The 27,663-nt window shown below is 41.7% G+C and overlaps 1 protein-coding gene across 1 annotated transcript in view; it reads right to left on the bottom strand.

The window, feature by feature from the left end:
• The window catches only part of LOC120414833 (protein pecanex), a 34,834-nt gene extending 8,167 nt beyond the window's left edge, over positions 1–26,667 (bottom strand). The window contains exons 1-10 of the mRNA XM_039576159.2: positions 25,787–26,667; positions 17,247–17,467; positions 12,903–17,182; positions 7,646–7,806; positions 7,431–7,587; positions 7,128–7,370; positions 6,913–7,065; positions 2,884–3,077; positions 2,211–2,819; positions 615–2,147 (exon numbers count right to left, since the gene is read on the bottom strand). Of these exons, the coding sequence (XP_039432093.1) occupies positions 615–2,147; positions 2,211–2,819; positions 2,884–3,077; positions 6,913–7,065; positions 7,128–7,370; positions 7,431–7,587; positions 7,646–7,806; positions 12,903–17,182; positions 17,247–17,467; positions 25,787–25,939 (7,704 nt within the window). The 5' untranslated portion in view covers positions 25,940–26,667. The remainder of the gene's footprint in view (positions 1–614; positions 2,148–2,210; positions 2,820–2,883; positions 3,078–6,912; positions 7,066–7,127; positions 7,371–7,430; positions 7,588–7,645; positions 7,807–12,902; positions 17,183–17,246; positions 17,468–25,786) is intronic.
• Positions 26,668–27,663: the final 996 nt, after the last annotated feature.

Here is a 27,663-nt window from a genome sequence, read left to right as displayed (position 1 = left end):
AAGAAATGAAAAAAAATATTGGACCTTTATAAAAAAAACTCCTGAAATTATCAAAAGTCAAAATCGTCCAAAAATGACATGGGATGGAAAGCAAACAAACGCCAAAACACCATAACAATTAATGATGAACGAGGGGTCAGTGAATGCAAGTTCATCAATATAAAATCTTTTTTTTTATTTGCTCTGGAAACTAATTTTAAAAAGAAACTTTTATTTTTAACATTTTATTGAGAAAATAATATGTTACGGTGGTCCTCTCGTCATTTTTCATTCAGCCCAATAAGCGAGCAACATCAGAGTAACTGGGCTATGTTCTCAGCCCAACTACCGAACCAGTACTGTAATATGAAATTCTTTAAACTTGAGTAACTCAAACATATTTTTAGATTTTTTTTTTAAGAGAACAGCAATTAAATTTTGCAATGCGAATAGAGAAGAAACTTTAGTTGAAATGCTTGCATGTTTAGCAAGTAGAGAAATTCTCTAAGACTTCAGTCAACGATGAATATTTTAATTTTTTTAACTTTGCACTGTCTTCTCTTCCTCGACATTTGACTATAGCAAAAAAAAAAAAAAAACAATTCGATATCTATCCCACATCGTCAATAACTCACTTGCGCCGCATCCACGATGATGACCTTCCGGTTCAGTCCGATCGCCGGCGGAGCGTTCACCCACTGGGTCGACGCCGGCGCCGAATCTTCCCCGTCCCCGCTGCGACTCTTCTCCTTCATCGCCCTCAAATCCATCGACCTGTCAACGATCCCGGAACTTCCCGTCCCCGGCTGCTGCTGCTGCTGCTGCCCCTCGGTCATGGAGAATATCGTGTACGAGTTATCGCCGGGCGGGGAGAGGGTAAACATGACCGAACTGGTAAACCCGGACGAGTTGGACGGCATGTTCAGGTTGACGGAGGACGAGGCGTTGCTTTTGGCGTTGGACGTCGACTCGACACTTTCCTGCTGCTTCAGACTAGAGTTGTTGCTACCGCTGGCCGTTGCCGCCGCAAGGCCACTTCCGCTGGCCAGGGCTTCCTTGAAGGATTCGCGCTTGCTGGCGGCCAGGGCGCGGTCGATTCGGTCCTTGCTGCTGCTGCTCATGTTGCGCTTGGTGACGCCGGCTCGGTCGCGCAGCGTGTCCCGCTCGGAGTCACGCTCGCGGTTGAGGAAGCCGGCGAGCAGGGTGGAACTGGTTGGTTTGTTGATGCTTGCGAGGCTTCCGCGGTTGGCTGCCGCTCCCGAGAGGGACATGTTTTGGCTTCCGTAGGAGAGAGTTCCGGCGGTGCCGGACAGAGTATTGTTTGGCGTTGGAGTATTGCAGTAGACGCCCTGGATTTCGCCCATTTCGTTGTCGATTATTGCACTTCCGCTGCTGCAACCTTCGCGGCAACGTTGTCTGACTCGGTTCCAGAAGCTGATTAGCATGTGCTGGATCTTCTCCAGCGTGATTTCACCCCCGATGATGCGGCAAAGTTGCGGATTTGTCTCCGCATAGGACGTCGTCAGGGGTGAAACGTAGATGGGGTAGCCGATCGGTTGATCGCAGGACGAATTGATGATGTTGCGAAGGGCTTGCTTCGCATTCTGGATGCTTCCGCGCTCCGGATTCCGATTCCGGAGGTAGATCAGTTCCTGCTGTTGGCCTGCCCACAGGCCACGAACGCACTCGCGGTTCAGCTTGATCACGCGAAAGCTAAGAAAGCGCTTGCTCAGTCTTATCACCCGATACTCGTCCGAGCCGTCGTCCATGACGTGGCGTAGCGCCAGCAGGTTCGGGGTGCCCCGCAGGACCGCGTTCCGCCACAGCGGATCGGCCTCGTGCGAAATGACCAGCTCTTTGGTGTGGTAGTCGATCGCGTTGAACAACGCACCGTAATCGTCGTACTCGTCCGGACACAGGAAGTGGTCCTGGTGCAGCTTGAGGGACATCCGAACCGCGGGCGCCACCACGCCGTGCAGCAGCTCCATGTCGGCAAACACCCACTCGTCCCGGGTCGACGTTATCCGGAAGTCACCCTTGAACAGGGCGTGCAAGCCGTGCAGGAAGAACTCCACACCGCAGGTCGAGCTGTGGCTGGCGGTGGCCAGCGTTCGCCGGGCTAGCAGCGCGAGTGCCATGCACAGTGAGGTGACCAGAGAGTCACGACCCTGGAAAGAAACGTTTATTAATGGTCGCATCACTTCCCTAAGGACATATCCCTCCAAACTTACCGACACGAAAAACTGCTGATTGGCACTTCCGTTTCCGTTCCCATTCCCGTTTGACGTTCCGGACGACGTCGCCTGTCCTGCCCCTCCTCCTCCGTTGGCACTCGATTCCCCTTCCGACTTGGACGACTGTTGCGTCAGCCCTTCCTGCTTGACCGTAAACACCCCCTCCCCAAAAGCAACCCTCGCCGTCGTTGACCCACTTCCCGCCGCTCCAGCATTCCCCGTCGAAGTCGACGTTGACGCCATACTCGACTGAAGCGGCGCCATCGGCAAACCCGCACTCGGCGCCGTCGTCGTCGGCGCAACTGCCGGAGTTGGCACTGGAGCCGGTACCACCTTCTTGGGCGTATTCTTCTCGTTCAGTGCGGCCTGCATCTGCTGCCGTCGCTTCTCGCAGCAAAACTGAATCCACTCGCCGTACACGTTCCAGAAGCTTGCCCGGGTAATCCCAGCCGCTCGAAAGTCGTAATCGTCGTCCAGGTTGTGGTTAAACACCGGATCCAGATCGACAAACTGCCGATCCAGCGTGTGCTCGAGCGCTTCCTCGATCGCGACCGACTGCAGCCAGTTGAGCAGCTTGGGCGACCGAATCGCGTAGTAGATTATGCTCTGAAATCAAGAAACCAGTTACAACCAAGATCTTCAACAACCTCCAGACCTCACCAACACTCACCTTGACGTAGTACGAGATGAGCACCTTCCGGAACTCAAACACCTGCAGCGTGGCGGTCGCCGAGTTGTCCGAGATGGAGTAGCCCTCGAGGACGTACTTGGAGGCCATCACCTGCCAGGCGAGCCAGCGCGTCGTGAACATGGCGTTCGCGCTCAGCATCCGGGGCAGATGGCCGACGGTGCAGCAGCAGCAACCTGCAGGAAGGGAATCTGTGTGGTCAGTCGAGAGCGGAATAGGAACCAGGATGTGCAGGTGGAAAGAAGAAAGAAGAGTGCGGAGTTTTTGAGTTTCTACTTGGAAACATGCGCAGGATTGAAGTTGAGTGGTAAGGGGTTAGTTCCAAGTTCTAAGTTCTATTTTTGTTGTTATTTTTTTTATACAAATGTTTCTATTTTGGGTTTCCAACAATAAAAAAAATGTATTGGTTCAAATTTGATTTTTCAAATTCCATTACTGGGCTCAATTAAATGGGTTTTACTGAGCTAAATCTCAAATATGAGCCAATTGAACGAAAAATCGTTTTTTTAGTTTTTTCTTCAATTATGAAATGTTCTGAATTTTATTAATGTTTTTTTTTATTTAAATTTGTAAATTTTATATTTTTATTAGATAAAAACAAATGTGAACATTGAGTGTTTCATAAGACATAATGAAAAAAGTCCAACAACTGAAAAAAACGATAATTTTTGGGTTCTCTTTTTGTTTTGATTTTTTTCTATTTTTTTTCATTTTCAGAATCTTTCCTTTTAGTTTTTTTTTTAATTTTAATATGAATATTTTAAAACAGTTGAATTTAAAATTTAATTTAATTGTTTTAATGTTTGCCTCACCTCAATGAGGAAAGGCTATAAAATCACTCGAAAAATGAACATCGTTATTTGACCTCGTAGACCCACCTTCACGCTTACATATCGAATCAGAATCAGAGCAAATGTATGTGCGTGTGTATGTCTGTAAGTCCGTACACCTAACAAAAATGCACTCGATTATCTCCGGACTGGCTTAGCCGATTTGGACCGTTTTGGTCTCTTTCGATCTTTCTTGGGGTCCCACAAGACCATAGTAAATATTATGAAGTGTTGTAAAGTACTTCAAAAGTTATTTTAACATTTTGATGATGATTTTAATAAGAGTCCCGAAGATTGTAAAAAGGGTGGATTTTGTAGGAAAACTCGTCATGCTATACATATTTAGAAAGGTATTTAAAAGACCTTTCCAACGAGTCCAAAACATTGGAGATCGGACAACCCTATCAAAAGTAATAAGCACTTAAGCGTTATTTATACACTTTTTTTAGGACGGATCTTAGATCTTTTGATGAAAACGTTGTGGGAGGCCCTGCGGAAACTTTTTTTTAAGATTTAAAATTTTTAGTTTATCAATATGGGTTTCTTTGTTTTTTTTTTTAATATTTAGATTTTTTAATCTTGTGTAACATAAACTTATTTTGAAATTTCAACCATAATTTTTTAGCTTTGTCAATATTTAAAACTTTATTTTCTTAAAAAATTGTAATGATTTAAATAATTTTTTTTAAATCTATTAAATTTCGTTGAATTTTTTTTTTATTTTTTTTTAATATTTGAATTTTTTGGATGTTTTGTAAATATTTTATTTATTATGTTTCTACTTTGAACGTATATTAAATTTTTCGATTCCTTTTTTTTTTGGAAACATAAGAATTTTATTCCTTTTCTTTATTTAAATGTATGGAAACTTTTTTTGAGATTTGGAATTTTTGGATTTTCAATGTACTTAAAATTTCAAAATTTTTGGAATATTATTGGAGGCTTTGAGCTTTTATTTTTTTTATGTTTTTAATTTCCTGAATTTATTTTATTCATGCGATTTTTGAATTAAAAAATTATAACTGTATTTCTGATTTTTTTTTGTTTATCCATGCATGATTTAATTTTTTTGTGCATCCTGTATTTTTGGGGCCGGTATAGGGACGTGGCGTTACATCGTGCTGCCACCTGGTTTTTTTAAGCGCAAGAGTGTAAAAGTGCTGAGTCATCGTCTAAAAATAGACAGCGTCCTATCTCGCCCAGCAAAATGAAGTCGATAAAGTAGTCGGTTTCGATGAGAAAAAGTGGAAAAAGTGGTCTAAAAATAGCGACGCCATCCCCCTATTGAAAGAGGGGGTGATTTGATAGATTTTTTAAAATACGGATTTGGAAGGGTGGGGGATAACATTAACTTATTTATAAATTATAAATTTTGCAAATAAAATTAATGGTTCTAAAAACAGATTAAATCATTTGAACGTTTGAGTTCCTAAAAAATATATTTTTCAGTTTTTTTTTAATTTAATTTTGTTATCATTTGCAAATTAAGGTTTTAAAGGAGAATGGGCAAATTTGGTCCAAGGATGTACACGAACGGGACCAACTTTTTTCGAAAGATCTCGCCGAGACATGAAAAAAAGTCTTCTGGACCAACTCTCTAAACCCCAGGGTTCAAAAGTTACATGCTGTTGAAGTTTGAGCATTTTGAGTAAAAATATACAAAAAATCGGATTTTTGCTATTTCTAAAATCATTTATAAAATCTCTGTTTCATTATGGATTTCGATTTTCTTGACTTCATTTGACGCGTATCAGCAAAAACTATGAGTTCTGATAAGTCTTATCATGATTGAAACATGATTTCTCTTATTTTTATCCGTTTGAACAGTTCGTGCAAGAGGCATTCCTTAGAAACAAGTTGAAACTTAAAGATTTTGAACCGGATCCGACCCAGACTACTTCAGTGAGTATGGATGGCTTCAGTGCAATGTTGTAACAACTTATTGGGATGGTCTGAGTTATCCGAGAACTCCTTGGATTTAAGACCGGCGAGTCTACCGCCGTAACAAGCAAGATGTCGGCGGTTTTGACCACTGATCATACCCGCATGGCTTCAGTGAGTATGGTAGACTGCTTTGGTAATGTGTTGGGATGTCTTTGGTCGGACTCCCTGGAGTTATGATCTGTAGGGCTACGGCTGTTACTCACTGAAGCAGTCTGGGTCGGATCCGGTTTCAAAACCTTGAAGTTTCGACTTGTTTCTATGGGATGCCTCTTGCACAAACGGTTCAAACGGATAAAAACAAGAGAAATCATGTTTCAATCATGCTAAGACATATTAGAACTAATAGTTTTTGCTGATACGCGTCGAATGAAGTCAAGATGAGCAAAATCCATAATAAAATGGAGATTTTATGAATTATTTTAGAAATAGCAAAATAAGTTTTTTTTTGGGTATTTTTACCCAAAATGCTCAAACTTCAACAACGTGTAACTTTTGAACCCCGGGGTTCAGAGAGTTGGTCCAGAAGACATTTTTTCATGTCTCGGCGAGATCTTTCGAAAAAAGTTGGTCCCGTTCGTGTACATCCTTGGACCATCTCCCATACAAATTTGCCCATTCTCCTTTGTATTTAAGTATTAAATTTGTTTTAATACATCAGGGGTGACATTGAGTTTTTACGGTGAGAATGGGCCATACAGAATTTTAAAACAATCTTTAAATCCATCGATAAAAAAAATATATTTTTAATTTTTTAAGTGTTTTTTTTATATTTATGGTTTTTTTTTTATACTTTAAAATTTTGTAAACCTTAGAACATTATCAATTCATTAAAAAAACAATAATTTTGAAACTTTAAAATGTTTCCAGGTTTTTTATTTTTTTGATTGCTTTGAATTTCTTGTATTTTTCAAATTTATGAAATTTTGTTTAATTAAAAATTAGTTTTTTCCGTGCATGATTTGATTTTTAGTGCATCCTGAATTTGTGGGCCGATATTGAGATGGAGAGGGGGATTTATTGTTGGAATTTATTGTTTTTTTTTTTTAATATTATTAGACAACTTTGAGTATGAGTAATTCTTGTTGGTATTTTTTAGTCTGGCGATCCAGATACCTAATAACAATAGATTTTCAACTATATTTATATTTATATCTATCTAACAATAGATTTCCATTTATTTTCTACACCCTCCTCCACTACATGCAGCTTATCCAATTCAACTATAATAATAACTCACCGATATTCTCCTCCACCTCTTCGGAGATTGCTTCGACCTCTCGCTGCTGGCAGTACGTTCCGCGGAACTCCAAGCCCCGCATCTGGAACGTACACAACCCGTTGCCCAGCTCGATAATGTGGACCAAACAGTTAAGATAATCCGAGGCCAAAACTGCAAGAAGAATAAACAACAATTTAGAGTTGTCCAAAACGTTAACAAAGTCCCCAACTCACCGAAGCAATCCCCCTGGCTGACGTTTCCCCAGCGCCCCATCAGCAGGTCGCCGCACAGCGAGTGCTGCAGCGAGCGCGTCAGGTGCTCGTAGAAGATGCTGTTCAGGTTGTTGTCGTCCGCGCCCAGGTCGCGCTCCAGCTGCGAGCTGAGCCGGGTGTTGGAGTGGTCGATCCGGCGCGTGTTGTAGTCCCGCTCCCAGAACTTGATGGGGCGCACGTACGACGTCAGGAATATGGCACTTCCTGTTGTGGAGATTCGAGGGTTGAGTTACAGGTGAATAAGCAAGATGAGCAAGACCTTACCCAAGAACGGATTCAAAGGAGTCGACAGCAGCGCACTGATGGCAGTTTGCAGAAACAACATCGCCGAATGCGGAACGCTGAAGGGCTGCGCGAACGCGTGGAATGCCGAACCCCAGGTGATCTGCCAGGGTGCGATGTACGTGACGACGAATTGGAGCTGGAAGAAAAATCTCGTTAGTTCTTGAATTCAGATCACGCTAAACCGAAACCACTACCTTCAGCAGGAACTCGCTGATCTTGCGGTACAGAATCGACACGAAGAAGTAGTCGATCAGGAACTTCTCGCTGGACACTTGGTAGTCTTGCTGGAAGAACAGCACGGTAAACACCAGGATGATGTACTGACTTCCGATGTCCGAGTACGCGTTCCGGACGCCTGGGAGAGAAAGAAGAAGAAAAAACCCAAAATTAATAACAATGTACATAGTACGTATGGTACCTGTTTTCGACCTAAGTTTAAAACGGCAAAATCTTAACGGAATTCACTTAAAAGTAATATAATTTACGTGAAGATGTTATGAGACTGACAATACTGTTAACCGAAGTATTAATTTGACTGTCTAAGAATTCTAAAATTCCAACATTCTAAAAAAATTCAAATTCAAATTTAATTCAATTAGTTTTTTTTTAATTTAACAGTTCTACTCCAGGATGTTACTTTTGCAATACAGACATTTGGAGAACCTTTCAACTGAGAATAATTCATAAGCCTTTGCAAGGAGGATACATATTTCTAAGTTAAAATTGTGCTAGCTGAGTTCTCTTTCAGTAAAAATAAATTTTGAGGAAAAACCCTAGATCTAAACTCTACAATTCTAACATTCTAAATCTCAATTTTTTTAAAATTCGTTAGGCCGTTGCAAATATTTTTCAAAGTTTATGTCGCCCCCCCCCCCCCCCCCCCTTCAAAAATGGTCCGAAAAATTAGGAGGCAAATTTTTTTTCAAAACAAAGAATAGAAGTCAAATCAACATAAAACAATCTAAAACGCATTTTTCTGCATTGATAATCATATCCCGAGCAGACGGTAATAACTTGGGAATAACATTTTTTGATATTTGAAAATACTAGGCCAATAACATTTTATGTTATTTATAACAAATTTTTTTATTCGCCGTTATGATTTTATTGTTATTGGATTGTTATTGTAATAACAGACTAATAACATTTTAAGTTATTCTTCGAACAAATCTTTGTTATTATTTTTTGTTATTTTAACAACTAATCCGATCATCCCAATAACAGTTGGAGTTATTCTTCCATAACAAAAAATGTTATTCCCAAGTTGTTCTGGCTTTCAATCAATATCAGACCGATAACAAATTTTGTTATGATAACATAAACTGTTATTGAACTCTTATGCAAAAATGGATTTTGCAAGAATATTCCATAACACTTTCTGTTATTTCAACAGTATTTGTTATTGAAATGGCATGAATTAAGTTATTACCGTCTGTTCGGGATTTAACATGTTTGGGCTGGATTAAAAGTATTTTGAATTTTTATGAAATCCCACTTTTTTTTTGCAAAAAAATAAATTTTCGTCAATACTTAGATATTTTGGAACCTCAAAAAATAATTAAGTCATAAATTTGTTTAACATTTTCAAATTAAAAAAAAAACCCAAAGCTCTGAAATTCTGAAATTATGAAACGATAAAATAAATTAAAAATCAGCATCCTAAAATTCTTAAGTTCAAAAACTCTTAAATTTTCACATTTTAAATCTCTTAGATTTCAAAATAATAAAAATATTTACATTCTAAAACTCTAAAAGTCTGAAATTATAAGATTTCAAAAACATAAAAAATTAAATTCTTGATTAATAAAGCTTTTAAAATTCTAAAAATCATATATCTAAATACTTAAAAATTCTAAAGTTTTTAAAATTAATATTCTGATATTCTTAAATGCTGTAATTAAAAAAAATAAGAATCGGACATTCTAACATTCTGAACAAAAAAATTAAATTCAGCAATACCAAATTTCAAAAATTCCAAAATTCTAAAACTTTGGAATAATTGCTTTTTAAATCACTACCATTTGAAAACTCTCCAATTCTTCAATTCAAAATTTAAATTCCGGAATTCTAAGTTTTTAAAATAATAAAATATATAAATTCTAAAAATAAATTATAAAATATTTAAATTCTGAGTCTAAAATTCTATGAGTTCAAATAAAAATTAGCAATTCTGAAATTTTAAAGTTCTCAATTAATCAATCAAAGTTCTAAGATTTTAAAACTAAAATGTTGTATACTTTAAAATTATAAAATTCTCTATTTGCTGAAATTAATAAAATGATTCTAGGATTTAACATTCTAAATTTAAAAAATAATAATGGTGGTAACGCTTCCGCCTAGTAAGCTGTAGATCGGGGTTCAAATCCCGGCTCGGACCAACACAACTAGTGATCTTTTCCCTTCTGAATTCGTTTGCTTAGTAAAGGGAAGGTAGTGTATCGTCACAAACTGGATCTTCACGACACCTTAGGAAGGCGACCTATGGAATGTTAACGTTAACCTTAACATGTTAACATTAAGTTGAGAATGAAATTGCCACTGAATCCGCTTTGTAAATGCCGACCCCAATACTCTTCAAGGGTGTTCCTCTCAGGAACTGGAAAAGATTTACTTTTAAAATTGGGCAGTTGCTAATATTTCCAAATTTTGTGCCCTCAACCCTTCCTCCCCCTCTTCTTTCAAAATTCTCAAATTTAAATACTTTAGAATTCACTCGATTTTGAATCTCTAAATTTGAAAATTTTAATGCTCTAAAATTCTAAAGGTTTTGAAATTCAAAAACTTCTACATTCTTAAATGCTACAAATTTAAAATTAAAATATTCCAAAATTCTAGAAATCTAAAATTCTCAAATTGAAGTTATTAACTTTTGGAATTAAAAAAAACTCCAAATTTCTATCTAAATTTTAAATTTTTTATGCTTTTTTATCCTATATTTCTAAAATTCTACAATTCTAAAATCCTAAAATTCTTAAAAGTCTAAAATCTTAAAATTCTAGAATTCTGAAAACCGGAATTCTAAATCATAAATTTCTAAAATTCTGAAATCCTAAAATTCCAAGGATTTGAAATTCAAAACTTCTACAATTCTAAAATGCTACAAATCTAAAATTCAAAGATTTCGAAATTCTAAGAATCAAAAATTTCAATATAGATGAAGTTATATAATTCGAAATTACAAAAAAAAATAATAAAAAATTTATAGATTTCAAAAATCTAGAAATCTTTAATTTAAAAATTGTTAAATTCTAAAATTCTTTAATTTTTAGATTCACAGATTCAGAAATTCTAAAATTCCAAAATTTTAAAATTCTTTGATCTTATTCGATTCACATGAAACATTGTCTTAAGGGGTAATTTTGGTGACTAATCACGAATCCCAATTCCCTTCTTGGTGATGGCGATGATTTGGAAATTTGGAGTCAAAGGGACTTGTCTGTAAAATTGGATGCCTGATTTGGTAAAAGTAAAGTAAATCTTTCCCTGTTCCCGAGGGGAACACCCATGAAGAGTATCGGGGCCGGCATTTACAAAGCGGATTCAGTGGCAATTTCATTCTCAACTCAATGTTAACATGTTAAGGTAATGCTAACATTCCATAGGTTGCCTCCCTAAGGTGTTGTGATAAGGTCCAGTTTGTGACGATACACTACCTTCCCTTTACTAAGCAATCGAATCCAGAAGGGAAAAGATCACCAGTTGTGTTGGTCCGAGCCGGGATTTGAACCCCGATCTACCGCTTACGAGGCGGAAGCGTTACCACTGGGCTACGTGGCTCGGTGATTTGGTGGCGTTCTCAAAATTCCGTAAAAATACGTATTTTTCATAGGAAAATAACACAAAAATTGTTAACCTCCACTATTTTTTTTTTTTGTTATGCAACCGTTAAACAAATGGGACATGTTACTTTAAGGGTCCATTTTCATAACTCCTGAATTCTTGTTTCTTGCTGCTGAATTCTTGTCAAGCCGGTTCCGAACCGGTGCAAAGTTGCATTCAATTTTATAGCAACGCAGCCAAAACGGGTTGCGTCCGGTCAAAAATGCCGAGAAATGTAAAGCTTCTGTCAAAACCAGCTGGTGAAAAATCAAACACCGCACACAAAGCTGTTTTGATAAAAATTTACTGTAGGTGTATGACCATGGTCATGTTCAAAAAGGCCTTACTTTGATGAAATATGCGCTAAAAATAAATCAAAAAATGTTCAATCTGCTGCATGGCCTTGGGAGTCTCTATTGCAAGGCAATCTTAACCTCTTTTTACACCTTTGTAAGGTGATGAGAGAGCCTGCACTTCATGTGACCACAATTGGGCCAAAAATAAGAAATTGCAGCCTCAACGCCTAGATAATTACCGGTGTCCAGTGTGGCTAGAGGAAAATAAATCATTATTATTTTTCGGAGGCTTTGACTAATCTTGCATCTTTAACACGAGAAAAGAAAAAGAAAACATCACTTCCGGCTGGCATGAGAAACTTATCTGGTTATTGGAAGCATAATTTTTCGGTTCACCATATTATAGAAAAATCTGGTTAAAAACGGTAATTTATATCTGCCCCGCCGAGCGGCCCGGACACGTGTAACTTGTACTACGAAAGGAAAGAATTGTGCATTGCGGACTGCAAGGCGGCCAGAAAAATAAAACTTTATTCCGGAGACCGGAACCGTTGAACTTGCTTTTGCCCTCGAAACCAACGAACGATGTCAAACAATCCAGCTTAGTCTGTCCAACTCGGTCAGCTACGCCGCCGGCATTTTCATGGCCATCGGCCAACTCTTTGCCGAGTAGCCCAACCACGATTTCGTCCCCTGGGCAATCGCCTTCACCTCTACCGCGGCCTCTACGGCGGCTATCCTGACGCGCTCGCCGATGACCGAAACGGCGTCTAAAAGCCGCAGGATTACAAAAAGTTGACCACCGTGCAAAAGATGAAAACGGCCAGCCAGAACCGGAAACTAGCCGTGAAAGATGCGATGTTCCAGCCACCAAAATATGTTGAATCAAAACGAATCGACAAAAATAATAATGAAAATGTACACAAACATCTGTCAAACCGAATTATAGCACACATTTTTGTTCGCTATAAACTTATTCTTGCACGACAAGAATTGATTTATTGTCGAACAATAATTCAATTTTTGTCCCACTCACCTCGAGTTTTTAACATCATTTTTTTCAAGAGTTTTACTACGAATTTTTGAAATAAATATGTTAGTCATCTTGTTTCACGTAAGCAAGCATATTTCCGAGTTACCTCGTCGAAAATAAACGGAAAATTGCTTAAAAATAATTCATGTCAAAATTGAACCGGTAACATGAATTCAAGAACATGAATTCTGGAGTTATGAAAATGCACCCTAAGAGAAGTTTAATGATATTTTCGAATCTGCCATAACACGGAAGGTTATTTTTTACGATCACTTAATAACTACTACTTTGTCAAATACTCACACTTGAGCCCGCTCACCACCACCAGCATCGTCCCCACGGACAGCCCGTACTTGGCGACAATCTCGCCCGAGTCGGCCGTCAGCGCACTCAGAAAGATCAACGGGTACAGAATGTTGCGCTCGAAGAAGCACAGCCCCACGTACATCCGCTCGAACCACATGATCTTGGACAGGTTCTGCACCTCGAACTGACCAAACTCCTTCGCCTTCAGGAGCGGCTTGGCGATGCACAGCCAGGGCAGATGTTTGCGCAGCTGCGGCACGATGTAGTGGATGAGGAAGCCGAGGACGCAGGCGCCGGTTCGCAGCACGACGTTGATGTTCGGCTGGAGTACGGTGAAGACGGTGCTGCAGTGCAGACTGAAGATTATTAGTGAGAGGACGACGCAGACGACGGCGTCGTTTTTGAGCCGGGCAGTGACGGTGAACTGGAGCTTTTTGGGGAGCGGATCGTCGAGTTCCTTGGTGCTTTCGCGGTTCGCCTCTTCGTCGACGTCTTTTGGGTGGATTTCGTCGCTGGAGCGGTTGTCGCCGCCGCTGGACGATTTGTCCTCGGAGTCGGTGGACATTTTGGAGTCTTCCTTGCTGGTGCTGTCGTCGTAATCGGGGTGGATGATGAGGCTTGATTTGATGACGGCCCAGATGTAGGTGAAGTCGCTGGCGCAGCGGGACAAGTGGTAGGATACGGTGATGAGGAAGGCGCAGAACATGGAGAAGAGTACGTGCTGGGTGCCGGTTTCGGAGAGGCCTCCGTAGGCGGGTCCGTACAGGAGGGTGCAGGCTAGGAAGGATCGGAGCACGGAGAGGAAGGAAGAGAGGAGGCTGCAGGCGGCGTTGCTTCCGAAGATGTGCATGTCGATCTGCTCGAGGAAGTACATCGCGAAGGTGTTGATTTGGGGGAAGAGGCCGAGGCTGAAGAGGAATGGGAACAGCAGGATCACGACGGAGAGGACGCTCTGGGTGCACTGGAGGAATTCGATGATCGAAAGCTGGAAGCCAAACAGTTTAAAGTGGGCGGCGACTGGGTCGGGGGCAATTTGGTACTCTCGAAGCATGTGATGGGCGGTTAGGAGCAGCGATGAGCACAGGCAGAAGTAGATCGGTCTGGAGTAGGTGACCGTCTTGTTGAAGCCGTGGATGGGAGAGGCCGCGTCCGGTTGGACGCTTTTGAGCAGCGAGTACTGGCTGCCGGCGATCACGAAGCAAAAGATGAACGCGTACAGATCTTCGTAGAACTTCAGGTACAGCACGGTAGCGCCGAGCAGCGAAACCATCGTGCACAGGAGGATCGCGAGGATCACCTGGAACCAGTTGGTGTCGCGATCGAACAGGGCCAGCAGCTGCAATCGGTTCATCGAGATGTTGAACTCCTTGAAGCAGAGCAGATTCACGGGGAACTTGTAGTACCGCTTGGGGCGGATCTGCGGCTCGCCGAACATCGATCGTGGCACCACGTCGATCGCACTCTGCGCCGATGACAGGCTGTACTCGGTCGGAGCCATCGCTTTGTCGATGCCGGACGAGTTGATCGACGCGTTGTTGGCGTCCACTCCGGAAGGTCCAGCGATGCCGCCGCCGCCGCGACTCATCGCCATCCGCTCCTTGATCACGTTCTCGATCGTGGCGTACTGAACCCACCGTTCCTGTTCGTCCACGAAGAAATTTAAAGGCACCTCGGTCGGGTCGTGAAAGGTCGAACTCGATCCGCCGACGCTTCGGCTCGAAGTGGTCGTCGTCGGGCCGTCGATCGAGTCCAGGCAAAAGTTGCAGTTATTGTTGTCGTCATCGCGGCTGCTGGGGCCCGCCACGGGACCGCCGCCGCCGCCACTGTTGGGTTCCATCGACACTACCGGATGTTTGCTGCGGGACATTCGCAGCCGGCACTGGAACTGCCGGTAGCTACGGTCCGAACCGTACGCCGTTGGGCGGCGAAAGGACGTGAAGCTTGAGGCTTGCTGCTCGGAGAGCGAGCTGTTTCCGGGCAGGTAGATGGGCGGGATTGGGACCTCCGAGCGGTAGTTGAGGAAGGTGATCAACGGCGCTGCCGTTGCGTTTTCCGGAATGCGCTCCGCGGACAATCGTTGGGAGAGCGTTCGATTGTAGATTTTACTACTCGTGCTCGGGTAGTTCTCCTCCGCGCTCAGCCTTCGGCTGGTGATCCTACTTGAAGACGTCTTCGGGATCGCCCCTAGATTCCTCGTAATCGCCACAGCCGCCGTCGTCTCCGACGACTCCTTCTTCTCCGCTTCGTCAACTCCAGCGTACTCGAACCACTTCTCCTTGCTCGTCCCGGGCACGGCGTCAACCGGCGTAACCTTCGACTCCTTCGTTGCGCTCGTAATGAGCTGATCCTTGGAGCTGGCGCTCGCCTGCTCCCAATCGCTCGACGAAGGTCCCCCGTTCCGATCGGGCGAATCCTCCACCGTTGCGGACTTTTTCATCTTGTCCGCCGACTTGGAGAGGCGCATCGAGGCGATTCCCGCCTCGACCGTACTGGACGCTGGGATGATACACGCGGGATTTTTCGCCTCGACGATTACGAGCGGAGCTGCGCCGCTGGCGCCTCTCGATCGCGGTTCCAACAGTGGCGATCGCGAGCCGGCGTTGTTTTCCGTGTCCGAGTCCGTCGATTGCAGCATCGCCGGTTGGTCCGGGTCTGATTCGGTGCCGGGGTCGTCCGCGTCCTGCGTCGTCGACTGCTGCGAGACTTGGCGACTGCCGCCGCCGGGAAGATGCCGATGGTGATGATGGTGGTGGTGATGTCGATGGACGTGGATCGTGTGGACGCCACTGCTTTCGTCTTCGCTGACGCCACCGCGAAGCCGGTCGATTCCGTCGTCTTCGTCCTCGTCTTGGCCGCCGTCGTCCGTGTCGGAGGATTCCGTCGATTGGAGCGTGGCCGGTTGGTCCAGGTCGGACTCGGTGTCCTGCTCGTCAACGGCTTCCGAAGTCGCTGCGGTCGTCGTTTTGACCGGCGTGCTTTCGTCGGCTTGCTCGGCGATCGGGTAGACCGGTTCGATGGCGCCGACGGGCACTCCGGTGCTGGTGCTTCCGCCGTTTGGTTTCGGGAAGAGGTTCAGGTGAGGGTTTCGCGAGAGGCATTTGCTGGGCGGCGGGATTACCGTGTGCTGCGGGTTGCGCAGCGTTTGGCCGCCGATCACTTCGACACTGTTTGGATGGGTTGGCGCTTGGAGGTTGGAGATCGACGACGGACTGCAGGTCGTTTCCAGGGCAGCACTTTTGATGCGTCGCACCGAGGTCAGCGAGCGTGGCAGTGGCCGAACTCCGGCGGCAGCGGCACTAGCGTTGGCATTCGAATGGCGGCGGTTCTTGCTGGAAGAGGTTACGGTTCCTCCGGAGGAGTTCCCCACGATCGTTGGCAGCTGGATCGCCGACATGGTGCTGTTCGAGTCCCGTCGAATCGGCGTCGACTGCTGCAGCAGGTAGATCTTGCTCGTCGTCTCCCCCGGGATGTTCTCGACCGCGAGCTGAACCGCCGACTTGGTATAGCTATGGTCCATGTACATGTCCGGATCGAGGTTCTGCAGCGCCAGCAGGTGATGATGGTAATGGTGGTGATTAAACAGCGACGTGTTCGACTTGTTCTGGTTCTGATCGTCCGAACTGAGGTGTCGATGCAGTCCCTGCGTCCCCGAAGGACCTCCCTCGTCCGCAAACACGATCCCCATCCCGATCTTCTCCGAGTCCAGCGAGATCTGACGCTGCAGCTGACTGTTCATAAACCGCTGTTTCCGCTTCGACTTGTACTGATGACGTCGCAACGTGGCACTCTTCTTTCCACCATCTTTCGACTGCTGCGTCTCCACCGTCGCCGCCGAACCTCCAACAGCACCCTCTTCCCCCACCCCATCGTCCTTCGTATCCTGATTTGGCGTACTCAACGATCGCTTATGCGTCCCCCCTCCCATCCCCCCTCCTCCACTACTGCTGCAAATCTCCGCCGAGTGGGTTTGTACCGTCGACGCCAACGCTTTCGCACCTCCTCCCTCCTCCCCAATCCCCCCATTACTCCCGTCACTCGACTCGCTACTATTCTTCCGATGCACATCCACCTTCAAGTCGATCGTACTCGTCAGCATCTCCTTCCCATTCTCCCCACCACCACCACCGCCCCCATAATCAATCGACATGGCACTGTTGGCGCAGCTAATCTCGTCACTGTGCCGCTCCACCGAAGTCCGCGACGACATGTCCACCGGCGGTGTCTCCACGACCTCCACCGTGCCGAGAATCTGCATCTCGATGCCGGTGTCGTCCTCCCTAAAAACAACACACAAACCAAATTAAAATCCATTTCCACCAACAAGCGTAATTCAGCACTCACCCGGAAGTTTCGCGACCATTTCCGCCACCGCCACCATTGTTGGTCCCAGACTTGCCGCCGCCTCCACCCCCCGCGCCCGGCTTCTTCAGGTTCGTATCGGACATGGTGCGCGCTCGGTCGTACATCCGGTGCAGCGCCACGTTCACAAACTTGAAGAAGCTGATGATGAGGGCGATCAGCACGCAGTACACGCTCCATACCAGCACCGTCGTGGGGAAGTACTGTTTGGAGAAGGGGGGGGGAAAGGAGAAAGAAATAGTTGTTAGAATTGTGATTTAATAAGAAATCATGAATAAATTGAAAAGTATCAGATTTTATTATGATTTAAACATTCGTGCTCAAACTTACAAAAAATTCAAAGTATCATCTTAGCGGTGAACATTCCGCCGGTAGGCCTGGCCGTTTATGTTTTATCATTACTAGAGTTTTACAAAAATGCGGACATTCAGTGCCTTCATATTTTAAATGGGATTTATCCCGTAAACGTCGGTCCCGGTTTCTCCTGTCTCGTCAGAGGCGCTGGAGCAGAAATCCCACGTTAGAGGAAGGCCATGCCCCGGGGGGCGTAGTGCCAATAGTTTCGTTTTTTTTCCCGTAAATTATCCTTTTTAGTACCAATCTCCGATTTCAATATGATTTTAAAACTCTCTGTTTTTTTCCCGACACCAAATGGAATTTTAAATTTGTTAAAAGTATTATGTTTTTGTTGTTTTTTGAACCGTTTTTTTGATAATTTTGCAATCCAAAACCATAATTTCCATAAATCCTGAGATTTTTAATTTTCATAAAACTGGCCAAACTCAATATCAATAAAACCTCGTTTTTTTTAAAAAAGAATTATACATGCCTATCAGGAAGTCACCAGGGTGACCACTCAATTTCAATCTCTTTTTTTTTTTTCAAATTCCCGAGTCGGGAAATTTCCCGAAACTCAATTAATACGCATTTCTTATCCAAAGGATGATTTAAAACAAAAAATCTTTATAAAAAGTCAATATCAACATTAAAAAAAATCTAAATGAATTAAAAAAAACTAACTATTGGTAATTTTTGCATAGCATTGGTGTCTACCCGTACATGCTACTTCGTTTTTGACCAGGACCCCCCCAAAAATTGCTCCGTGGACCACAGATGAAAAGTTGGAACCAATCATCACCCCATCTTAATTTTCAAAGGTCCCTAGGGACCATCCATAAACCACGAGGACACTTGGTGCGGGGGGAGGGGTTAGCGAGTGTCCACGCTCCATACAAACAAGATTTTTTTTGTATGGACAATTGCCCATTAGGAGGGGGAGGGGGTGGGTGATAATTCAAAAAAAAAAGTCCAAGTGGTTTGTGGATGGTCCCCTATCATGCTGATCAATAACGACGCCGGTCACGACCAGTGGTAAGACACGGGGAAGTGGATGGGAATGTTAGTCCGATACTTGAGTGATGAAGATCGCTAAATCAGCTGCGTCTCCGACAAAGTATCACATGAGCTTTGAGGGGTTAATAATTTTCGTTAAAAACAGAACCTTAACAACAATACCTTAAAAAAATGCTTAAGTCCAGACTCGATTATCCGAAGCTTCGATTATCCGAAGGTTTGTATAGGACTTCGGATAATCAAATCACGGACAATTTTTTTAGTATTTTTTTATTTTCTTATTTTTGACATCAAATTCGAGTTCTGCGACCCGATTTTAGGAAAATTTTAATGGTTGATTGCCTATTCAATATTTCAGCACCGCCATTTTGACTGACATCTTGGATTTAAAACTTCTTAATCACTTTAGAGAAGTTAAGGGGTCATACTAAAGACCTTCGGATAAGCACTCATAATTTTGATTCAGAATCACTAGCGTGAATAGCTCCTCGAAGATGGTGGGGCAATAATACGGGCGTTTATGGAAACCCCCTTATCAAATTTAGAACAAATTTCAGAGGATGGAGGGGCAGCTGCCCGTTTTTGCTCCACCCTGTGCACGCTAGTGTTCAAAGAAGAAACATAAACAATTTGTCTTTGAAAAATAACCGAAAGCTTAACAATATTTCTGATTTCAATGTTTCTTTTTAAAATTAGCAAACGTATAGTTTTTGATACTTCTATCAACTGGCAATGGCAAATAGTAAAAGATAACTGAATTGAAAATTGTGTTCCTAATTTCATTTTATTTTAAATCAATGATTCAATGTTTAATCGGCTCCCCTCCCACTAACATTTACACATAAGATCCTCTGTAATTACTATAAGCATTAAGAAAATTGTCATTACAAAATCCGACTAAGTCCTTTACATTGCCAAATTCAAGTTGGAATCTTTTTTCAAATATTCAATCAATGTGACTAAATGAAACAGAATATCCCGAGCATGGGTAAATAACAAGGGAAGTGCGTAATAATACCTTTTTCTGGTATCAGTACTAAATGTTGGTATTCCTGAACCCTTTAAAATTTGTCTTAAGGATTATGCAAGAGCAAAATGTGGTATCATACCAATTTAAGGTATTGTTTTGATATTGCAAAATTGCACAATTTGTCAATGATCGGACACCACATTTTGGTATTTTTTTGGTATTAAAGTGTTTTATCAAATTCTTCTGGAACTATGGGAAACCTTTGACCATTTTTGACAAGATAATAAATTTTGCGCTAAAATGACTTGAAACCCGAAAATGTTAAGGCTCTGGAAGGCATCATCCCCAATCGGCCATTTGGCGGCCATGTTTGTTTTAGAAAAACATTTAAATCTTGATTCAGAATGTTTCAATCAAAAAAAGCTTTTCTTTGTGTTGTTTGTAGAAGCATTTTACAAATAGTGATTATTTTTTCATTTCAATTTACTATTTTTGGACCCTGAATTGAGAACCATCATTGCCCTAAAAGGGAAAGATACCATCTACCACCTTAAAGCTTATTTTTTTTTAAATGTAACCGCTAAGAAAATTTGTAAAATCGTTGTAATTTCTCTTAGTTGGGATAACCAAATACTTTGAAAAACGAGTTTTTGTGAAATTCAATCCTGTTTCATTTTAATAACATTTATTTTTCAATCTTGTTATTTTTAAGAAGCTTCAAGAACTTCAAGCATAAGCCGTTCATCAATGACAAATGTATTCGATGTGGTGAAAAATATCACTAATAACAACATGGAATAATCAGGTGAGTAGGTGAGGTGAGTTTTTCACTAACTGCAACTGCTGCATTAAAAAATGACATGAAAATAACAAATTTTGGTATTACTTGTGCAGATACCAGCGACTAAAATGTGCTCTTGATTGCCCAGTAATAGATGGTAAAAATCCATGAAATCATACCAAAATCATGTATGTGGAAGACCACAGGAATACCAAAATCTGATTTTCCAAGGGCGCGGGAATACCTAAAAATTAAACCATGGCAATAACAAGTTTTGGTATTCAAGCAATGTTCAAAAATCCAGAAGACCTCAACTTGGTATTGAAATGGTTTTATTGTGAGGTATCATTTTACTCTTGGAATAACATGGTTTGGTATTGTTGTGCCCTTCCACATACAAGACTTTGGTATGATTTCATGGTATTTTACCATCTACTACAGGGCAACCAAGGGCACATTTTGGTCGCTGTAATTTACAAAAGTAATACCAAAATTTGTTATTACCCCTGCTCGAGATCATAACTTTACGCTGGCCATAATCGTTAGAATTAGGCTCAATTTTTTTTATTAGTTTTTCATCAACTTTGTTGTTGTTTTATGTTAGATGTTACCTCTTGTTTGATAAATAAGAATAAAAAAATAACTTATGATTCATCAAAAAATCATAACAACCTGTGTCAGATGCATCCAATATTTATTAGAATTTTAAAGTCTTAAATATTGTCTTTTTATCTCAAACAGATTGAAAAAGTGAAAGGAACCTTAAGTTACTAAAGAAGAATTGAGTGAATTTAATTTGAAAATTGTACAAAATATTACAAAATTAATCAAGAGCTGGAAAATAATATTCACACAAATTCCCGACTTTTTCCCGATTTCCCAGCTTGAGTGGCCACTCTGGAAGTTAAAACAATTATTTCCATTTTAAATTGAATTTTAAAATTTAAAATACAAAGTTTAAAATGTTTTGCAAATACTCTATTACGTTTAAGCTTGTTTAAGCCGGGACTCTTGGATCCCAGACGGTCCCGGTGGCATTTTTCGAGACGAGATTTGTCACGCCTTCCGTCGGACAGGGAAGTAAATGTTGGTCTAACCTATAGGTTAGGTCGTTAGCTCAGTCCAGGTGTAGGAGTCGTCTTCCTGGACCCTGCCTCGGTGGAGTCGCTGGTAAGCAGTTGGACTCACAATCCAAAGGTCGTCAGTTCGAATCCCGGGGTGGTTGGAAGCTTAGGTGTAAAAAGAGGTTTGCAATTCCCTCAACAATCTCAAGCCTTCGAACACCTAGTTTCGAGTAGGAATCTCGCAATCGAGAACGCCAAGGCAATGCTGTAGAGCGAACAATTTGATTTTAATGGTGTCTCTCACTCTTGGGGGAATGACTGTCAATGATGGTTCTGAATTTAGGGTCCAGAAATAGTATGTTGTTTGTAGAAGCATTTCACAAACCGTGATTTTTTTTTTCATTTCAATTTACTATGTCTGGACCCTTAATTCAGAACCATCATTGACAGTCATTGCCCCAAGAGTGAATGACACCATCTACGACCTTCAAATTCTTCACTTTCATCAGTTTTTCAAACTGTTACAACGCACCAGTCCAGCTAAGATCTTGGCCTGGAGTGTGCAAGAAACGATACCCCCACTCCACGCAACCCATTTGTGTCAATCATGGAGAGACAATCGAATTAAGCCCAGAAAATTAGGCCAACCCAAGCAGAACAGCATATTTGTGCTGGCGGCCGCCGCAACCTCCCGCATACATGATGATGCACTTGGCACTGACTGTTGTGTTGTAATTCTTGACTTTTTTTTGATAAGGTCCTATAAACAAATGTAAACATTGAGTGTATCCCTTTCACACCTTATGTCAAAGTCCATCGGAGTAAGCGGGATACACTCAATGTTTACATTTGTTTATAGGACCTTATCAAAAAAAAGTCAAGAATTGTTGTGCATTTCTCGGGTAAACCACCAACCAACCGGTTGAAGGCAAAACAGACACACTTTAATAATTATTAGCTAGTAAGCGGTTCGAAATGAATGGGAAACTTCTAAACGAAGCAGTTTGTAACGCAACGCTCACTCTCTGCTAAGCCCAAAGCATTAGTGGGAAATGCACTTTACTCGATGCACATTCACCAACCAACCGCGGTGTGGTGGCCATCATCAGGTGATGACGAAGACGTTGTAAAAGTAAGTTTAGGGTAACTGTTCCTAATAAGAGCTTAAAAAACTCAGGTTAGTTGAAAACTGGTGAATGTAAACTCAAACTTGCGAACACTAAAGAATTGGTCTAGTATAGGACCACCCACCCTACCATAAATGCACGTAAAGAGATACTTAAGCAGTTTCGCGAGGGGGTTGCGCGAGACTCTTGCTTCCCGGTCAGGACAAGCTGGTTTTGTCAGGCAAGCAGCAGCGGCACGCAGCCTCTTTGGCAACTGGAACGATTTGGACACTGACTGGGAAAACATGGGATGGGTGAGGGAGGAGTATGAGGACCTGTTGTGGGAAGCGAAAGTGAAAACGGAACCCACTCTACCCGGAGCGATAACGGAACGTTTTCTGTCAAGTGTGTGGATTTTTGCATGCTGTAGCACCTGCCTAAAAATCAACTAAATTCAATTTAATTAGTTTTATTAGATAATCAATAAACAATTTCGTATTTCTTAGAATCTTATAGAGTTTTGGAGTTCCTTTCCATTATGATTTGTACTACAGTTCATTTCGATTTAATTGGATATTCTAAAAAAAAGTTTTTCAAAGTGAAGGAAAAAATCGAATTACCTTCAAAATTTGCTAAGGAAAAGGATAGAAATAGAAAAGCTCAGAACTAGATCACAACTTGTTTCGTCTATTCATGTTGAAAAATTTCGCTACACAAGACAGCTTATCCGTTGTAGATGTACTTCATCATCAGCTCACTGAGAGCTTGGAATTGATCTGTTTTGTTCCGGCAGGTACGAAAGCGCGCAAGCAAGAGCGTATAAATCGGGAAGCATGAAGAGATCAGCACCGGTAACGTCTGCTTGTCCGGCGTCACAAAGAAGCCGTCTAGTAGGTCCTGAATTTTAAAATTAGTATGTTTCAAAATATAAATACTCAAAACTTTAACGTTCGACTTCATTTGATTTTTTTTTTTTTTTTTTTGGGAGGGTGATCCAGCCGCACATCGTTGATGTCGAAACCTCTAAACTGGGCCCTCGTCCTGTCACGTCCGTCAGTAGTCTTGTCGTACATTACAACTAGAACCAGATCTGCCAATAAATTAGTACACTTCGACCAAATAAACACTGACGCTGCATGGATCTGACTCTAGGATAAATGCACAGTTGTGTGTTATTCATAAGTCCAAAATGTTCAATTATTCATAAAAGTTCAAATATTAATTTGCGGATAACTACCTAACTTGAATTGAATACAAGATTTAAAGCAACCTATCCGAAAGCTACTCTTATCTCAAATCCCCGACATTTTAATTAATAGCCAAAAAACGTTTCTTTTAAAACCTGTCTGGCTTCTTTTAAAAAACAAAAAAAAAAAATGAATAACAGTTCATATTTTACAAGTCGTGAATTGAAATAGAGACGACCATTTGATCGTCAGAATTCCAGTAGATCCTCGATTCGCAACAATGGTCGATACAATCATAATCTGAATCATACTCTTTGCCAAACAAGCATCAAACCTATGACACTCATTATGACAAAGCCCAGGGTACTAAAGAAAGGTATAACAAAATTAAAAATATATATTTTTTTCGCAAATCATGTTTTAGTGACAAAAAATTAAATAAAAAATCACCAATTATTTTACCGTGTATCATTTGTTTTTTTTCAGTGTAGTCCTTATCCATACCTACAACTTTGCCGAAGACACCAAATCGATCAGAAAATTCCTTCAAAAGATACAGATTTTTAAATTTTCATAAATCATTTTTGTATGGACAAACTAATGATGCAAAATAGTTTCTTTGGGCATACCGAAAGCATCATAAAAGTTTCAGCCGGATTAAAAAATACAAAAATTAAAATTCAAAAATAAAAGATCGATTTCGTAGAGAACTGCTCAGTTAAATTCAGATATTTCACAATTGCAGGAGGCACAATAACATTCCACGATTATGGAACAGACAGTTTGGGGAAAGTGTTATACTGCTTTTGATGAAAAAAAAGTCTTGAAATGCAGTAATTTGCTTCAAAAGAACTACCTATAGTATGGCACTGCCAAGAGGGCCTGAACAAGATCCTTAAAATAGCAGATTAGAAAGAAAAGTTGCATTTTGCATGCTATTGATAAATTACCACAATAGTGTTCGACGTTTGTGGGTGTTTCGAATATGTGCGATGACTGCTTTTCCACCTTTTTTTAAGGAAAAAAACAGATTTTAGAGCTCGTTGCTGTCTGTTTGATAGAAAATCTCTAGAATTTTATTAATTTATGGCGAATGTTGCCAATTTGAAAACATACAAAGTTTGAAAAAGCGGTTTAAAACATGTTGAAAGTATTGTTAGAAATCTGCTTTAAATATATATGTAACACAAGCCTTACCCGACAAACTTCGTTCTGCCTTTTTTTCGTTTGTTGACGTTTTTTGATTTTTTGCCTATTCAGCCTCCTGTGATCAAAATATGATTTTACGTAACTTTCTCCATTCAACTTGCCGATGCTCCGGAATCGGTTCCAGAGTGGCCAAAGTGTCAATTAATTAGCTTAAGAACCTTCCTTGGACTTATACGAACCCAACGCAACAAAAAGCACCTCGATCCGACGCTCCGTATTGAACTGATTCGCGTTCGAACAAAACCGTCGAAATTTTTTATATATATAGAAGAAGATAGATAAACTGACATTTTTCAAAACATAAAAACAAACATAAAAAAACTCTCAACAAAAAGGTTACAAAACATTGTTATAACTTTAGCCTTTAATATTTAGCCATGAAAAATACTTCTGTTTTGCAAAAGAAGTAATCTCCGTGCTCAAGGCATTGCGATTGCAAAATATTTGACTATATTATTCACGAGATTTCCGTCCCTGGCCGAATTCAGGTAAACAAAGCATGTGACTCATCAGTCCTGACTTCGCTGTATGAGTCCAACTCGCTTATCGCAAATATTGTTTATAAACAATGTTACACCGGATAGTATTCCTCTAATTAGCTTATCACAAATGCGAACATTTGTGTGGTGATGTTTAATAAGATATACATAAAAAAAATTGAGATTTTGATTTAGTTTTAGAATAAGACAAGTTTTTAAATAAAATGAATTAAATAATCTTGAGATTATGAACAATCCAGATAAGCAACTTTGCAATCAGCATCAAATTGCAGCTGGTGTTTTGCTGAGTAAAGAAAATAACCCTCCCAGCTGTGAAACCAAACAATTCAATCCCCTTCGTCGGAACACTCACCATATAGATGATGAACGGCAGGAACAGCAGAAACAGCCAGATGTACAGGTGGACCGCATTGCAGAACACATTCTGGTGCACGTCGTAGAACCACCCGCCGGTCAAACTGGCCAGCACTCCTTGTCGCAGGATTTCCAAGGTTTGCGACCCCATTGCCGAAGGTTCATTTCATAATTCGAGAGAACCTTCCCTCTCCGATCTGCTACTCTTCTTCCTTCTCCTGTTGCACGGATTCACCAATCCGGAACAACCGCGGAGTGCTTGCTTTGCTGCTGCACGGGCCAGAACCTTCTTACGAAACCCGATTCCGAAATGTGTCCAATTTCACACGAGCAAGCCAGCAAATTAAAACAACAACAACAAAAAAACTTTCAAATCATTTTTCCTCCTCTCTTCTCTCTGTGCCTCTGCTTTGGGGCTACGCAAAACTGGCTGCCTGGCCTGGCCAAGGGGCCACCTCCGTCGTCGTCGTCGTGTTGGGGCTGCTGCTGCTGCAGTCAGCGAAAAACTTTCCTCCGCGAGAGCCCCCCAGATCTTGCCTTCTTCTTACTCGGACAGGGGGGACGGACGGACACACAACTCAGTAGGCCGTGATGGAGGACAAACCACACACACAGCAAAAAAAGGAAAAAAGCAAAAACTGCAACTTTTTCAACCCCCTAAAAACGCGTCGAATTTCACTGCTTCCGCGGTTCCGCGCGCGCCAAACCGGTCCCCGCGGCACGGCCAACACCGTCCACGCACCGTTGCCGAGTTCCGGGCCGGAATCGGGGCTTGATTTCGAGCTGAATTTTCTGGTTCGAAACCCGAGAGAGAAACGCGACGGCAACTTTTTTTTTCCTACTTCTATCCACTTTACGAACTCGCAGACTGTTTCTTGCTCTTGTTCGCGTGATTTGACAGTTGTTTGACAGCGGCGCGAAGAGGAACGCAGAGAACGGTGTGCGTTTGGCAGGGAAGGGTGAAAGATTTAGGATTGGCGCGTGCTGCGGAAAAGTTGCATGCAGAAATCTGTAGCGCGTGGAGAAGTCAACAGAAATGAAAACATTTTGGCATGTTTGTTTATCTGCAGCAAACTGAACAATAACAGTTTATCAGAGTGGAACGAGCAATCTAGATTCCATCTACTGTAGCAAATAATGTAGCGACTTTCGCAAATATATGCCATAAATTTCAAATGACCACCCCCTTGGTGTGAAGCGTGGTGTTAAGTCATTATTTTGGTAAAAATATGTACTCCTGGTGAGATTCAAAGTTTGTTTACATCCGTCAAAGTTTTTCTTTAAAAAAATGATATAAAAAATACCGGTCAATATTGTCGCTCTGGCACTAAATCGAAACGAGCGATTTTCACTATTTTTCTCTCCGCCTTTTTCTGTCAAGCTTGATTTGGTATTATTCAATCAGTGTGTAATTCAAGTTTGTTGTTATTCCTCCATCTTGATTGACGAAAATTTATGTCGGTGGTTTTTGGCTAGTTCAAAAAAAAACAAAATGAAATATGTACAATTTTTACTTGCATAAATGGTCAACATCATCATCCAAAACCTCCGACGGTAACATGCAAACACTGATACTTTTTAGTTAGACACAAAATGCGGAGAGAAAAAGTGCGTCGAGAGTGGAAATCGCTCGTTTCGGTTTGGTGCCAGAGCGATGAAATGTTTTTTTCAGTGACGTCCTCGCGTTCAACACAACATCCCGTTGCACTCAGAATTAGAGTTGATCAGTTTGCGGAGCGTAGTGTCAGATAAGTTGCCGCGAAAATTCGATTTATTTCTGAAACCACAATACATCAATCGATCTTTTCGAAAACAATATTTTCAAAAAAAAATCAAGACTAACATTTCAAAAGGGCCAAACATTCAATATTACGT

The sequence above is a fragment of the Culex pipiens genome, chromosome 3 (genome assembly GCF_016801865.2).
Source record: "Culex pipiens pallens isolate TS chromosome 3, TS_CPP_V2, whole genome shotgun sequence".
Classification (NCBI taxonomy): domain Eukaryota; kingdom Metazoa; phylum Arthropoda; class Insecta; order Diptera; family Culicidae; genus Culex; species Culex pipiens.
The sequence above is the reverse complement of the archived record's forward strand: the minus strand, read 5'-3'. Positions and strand labels throughout refer to the sequence as shown.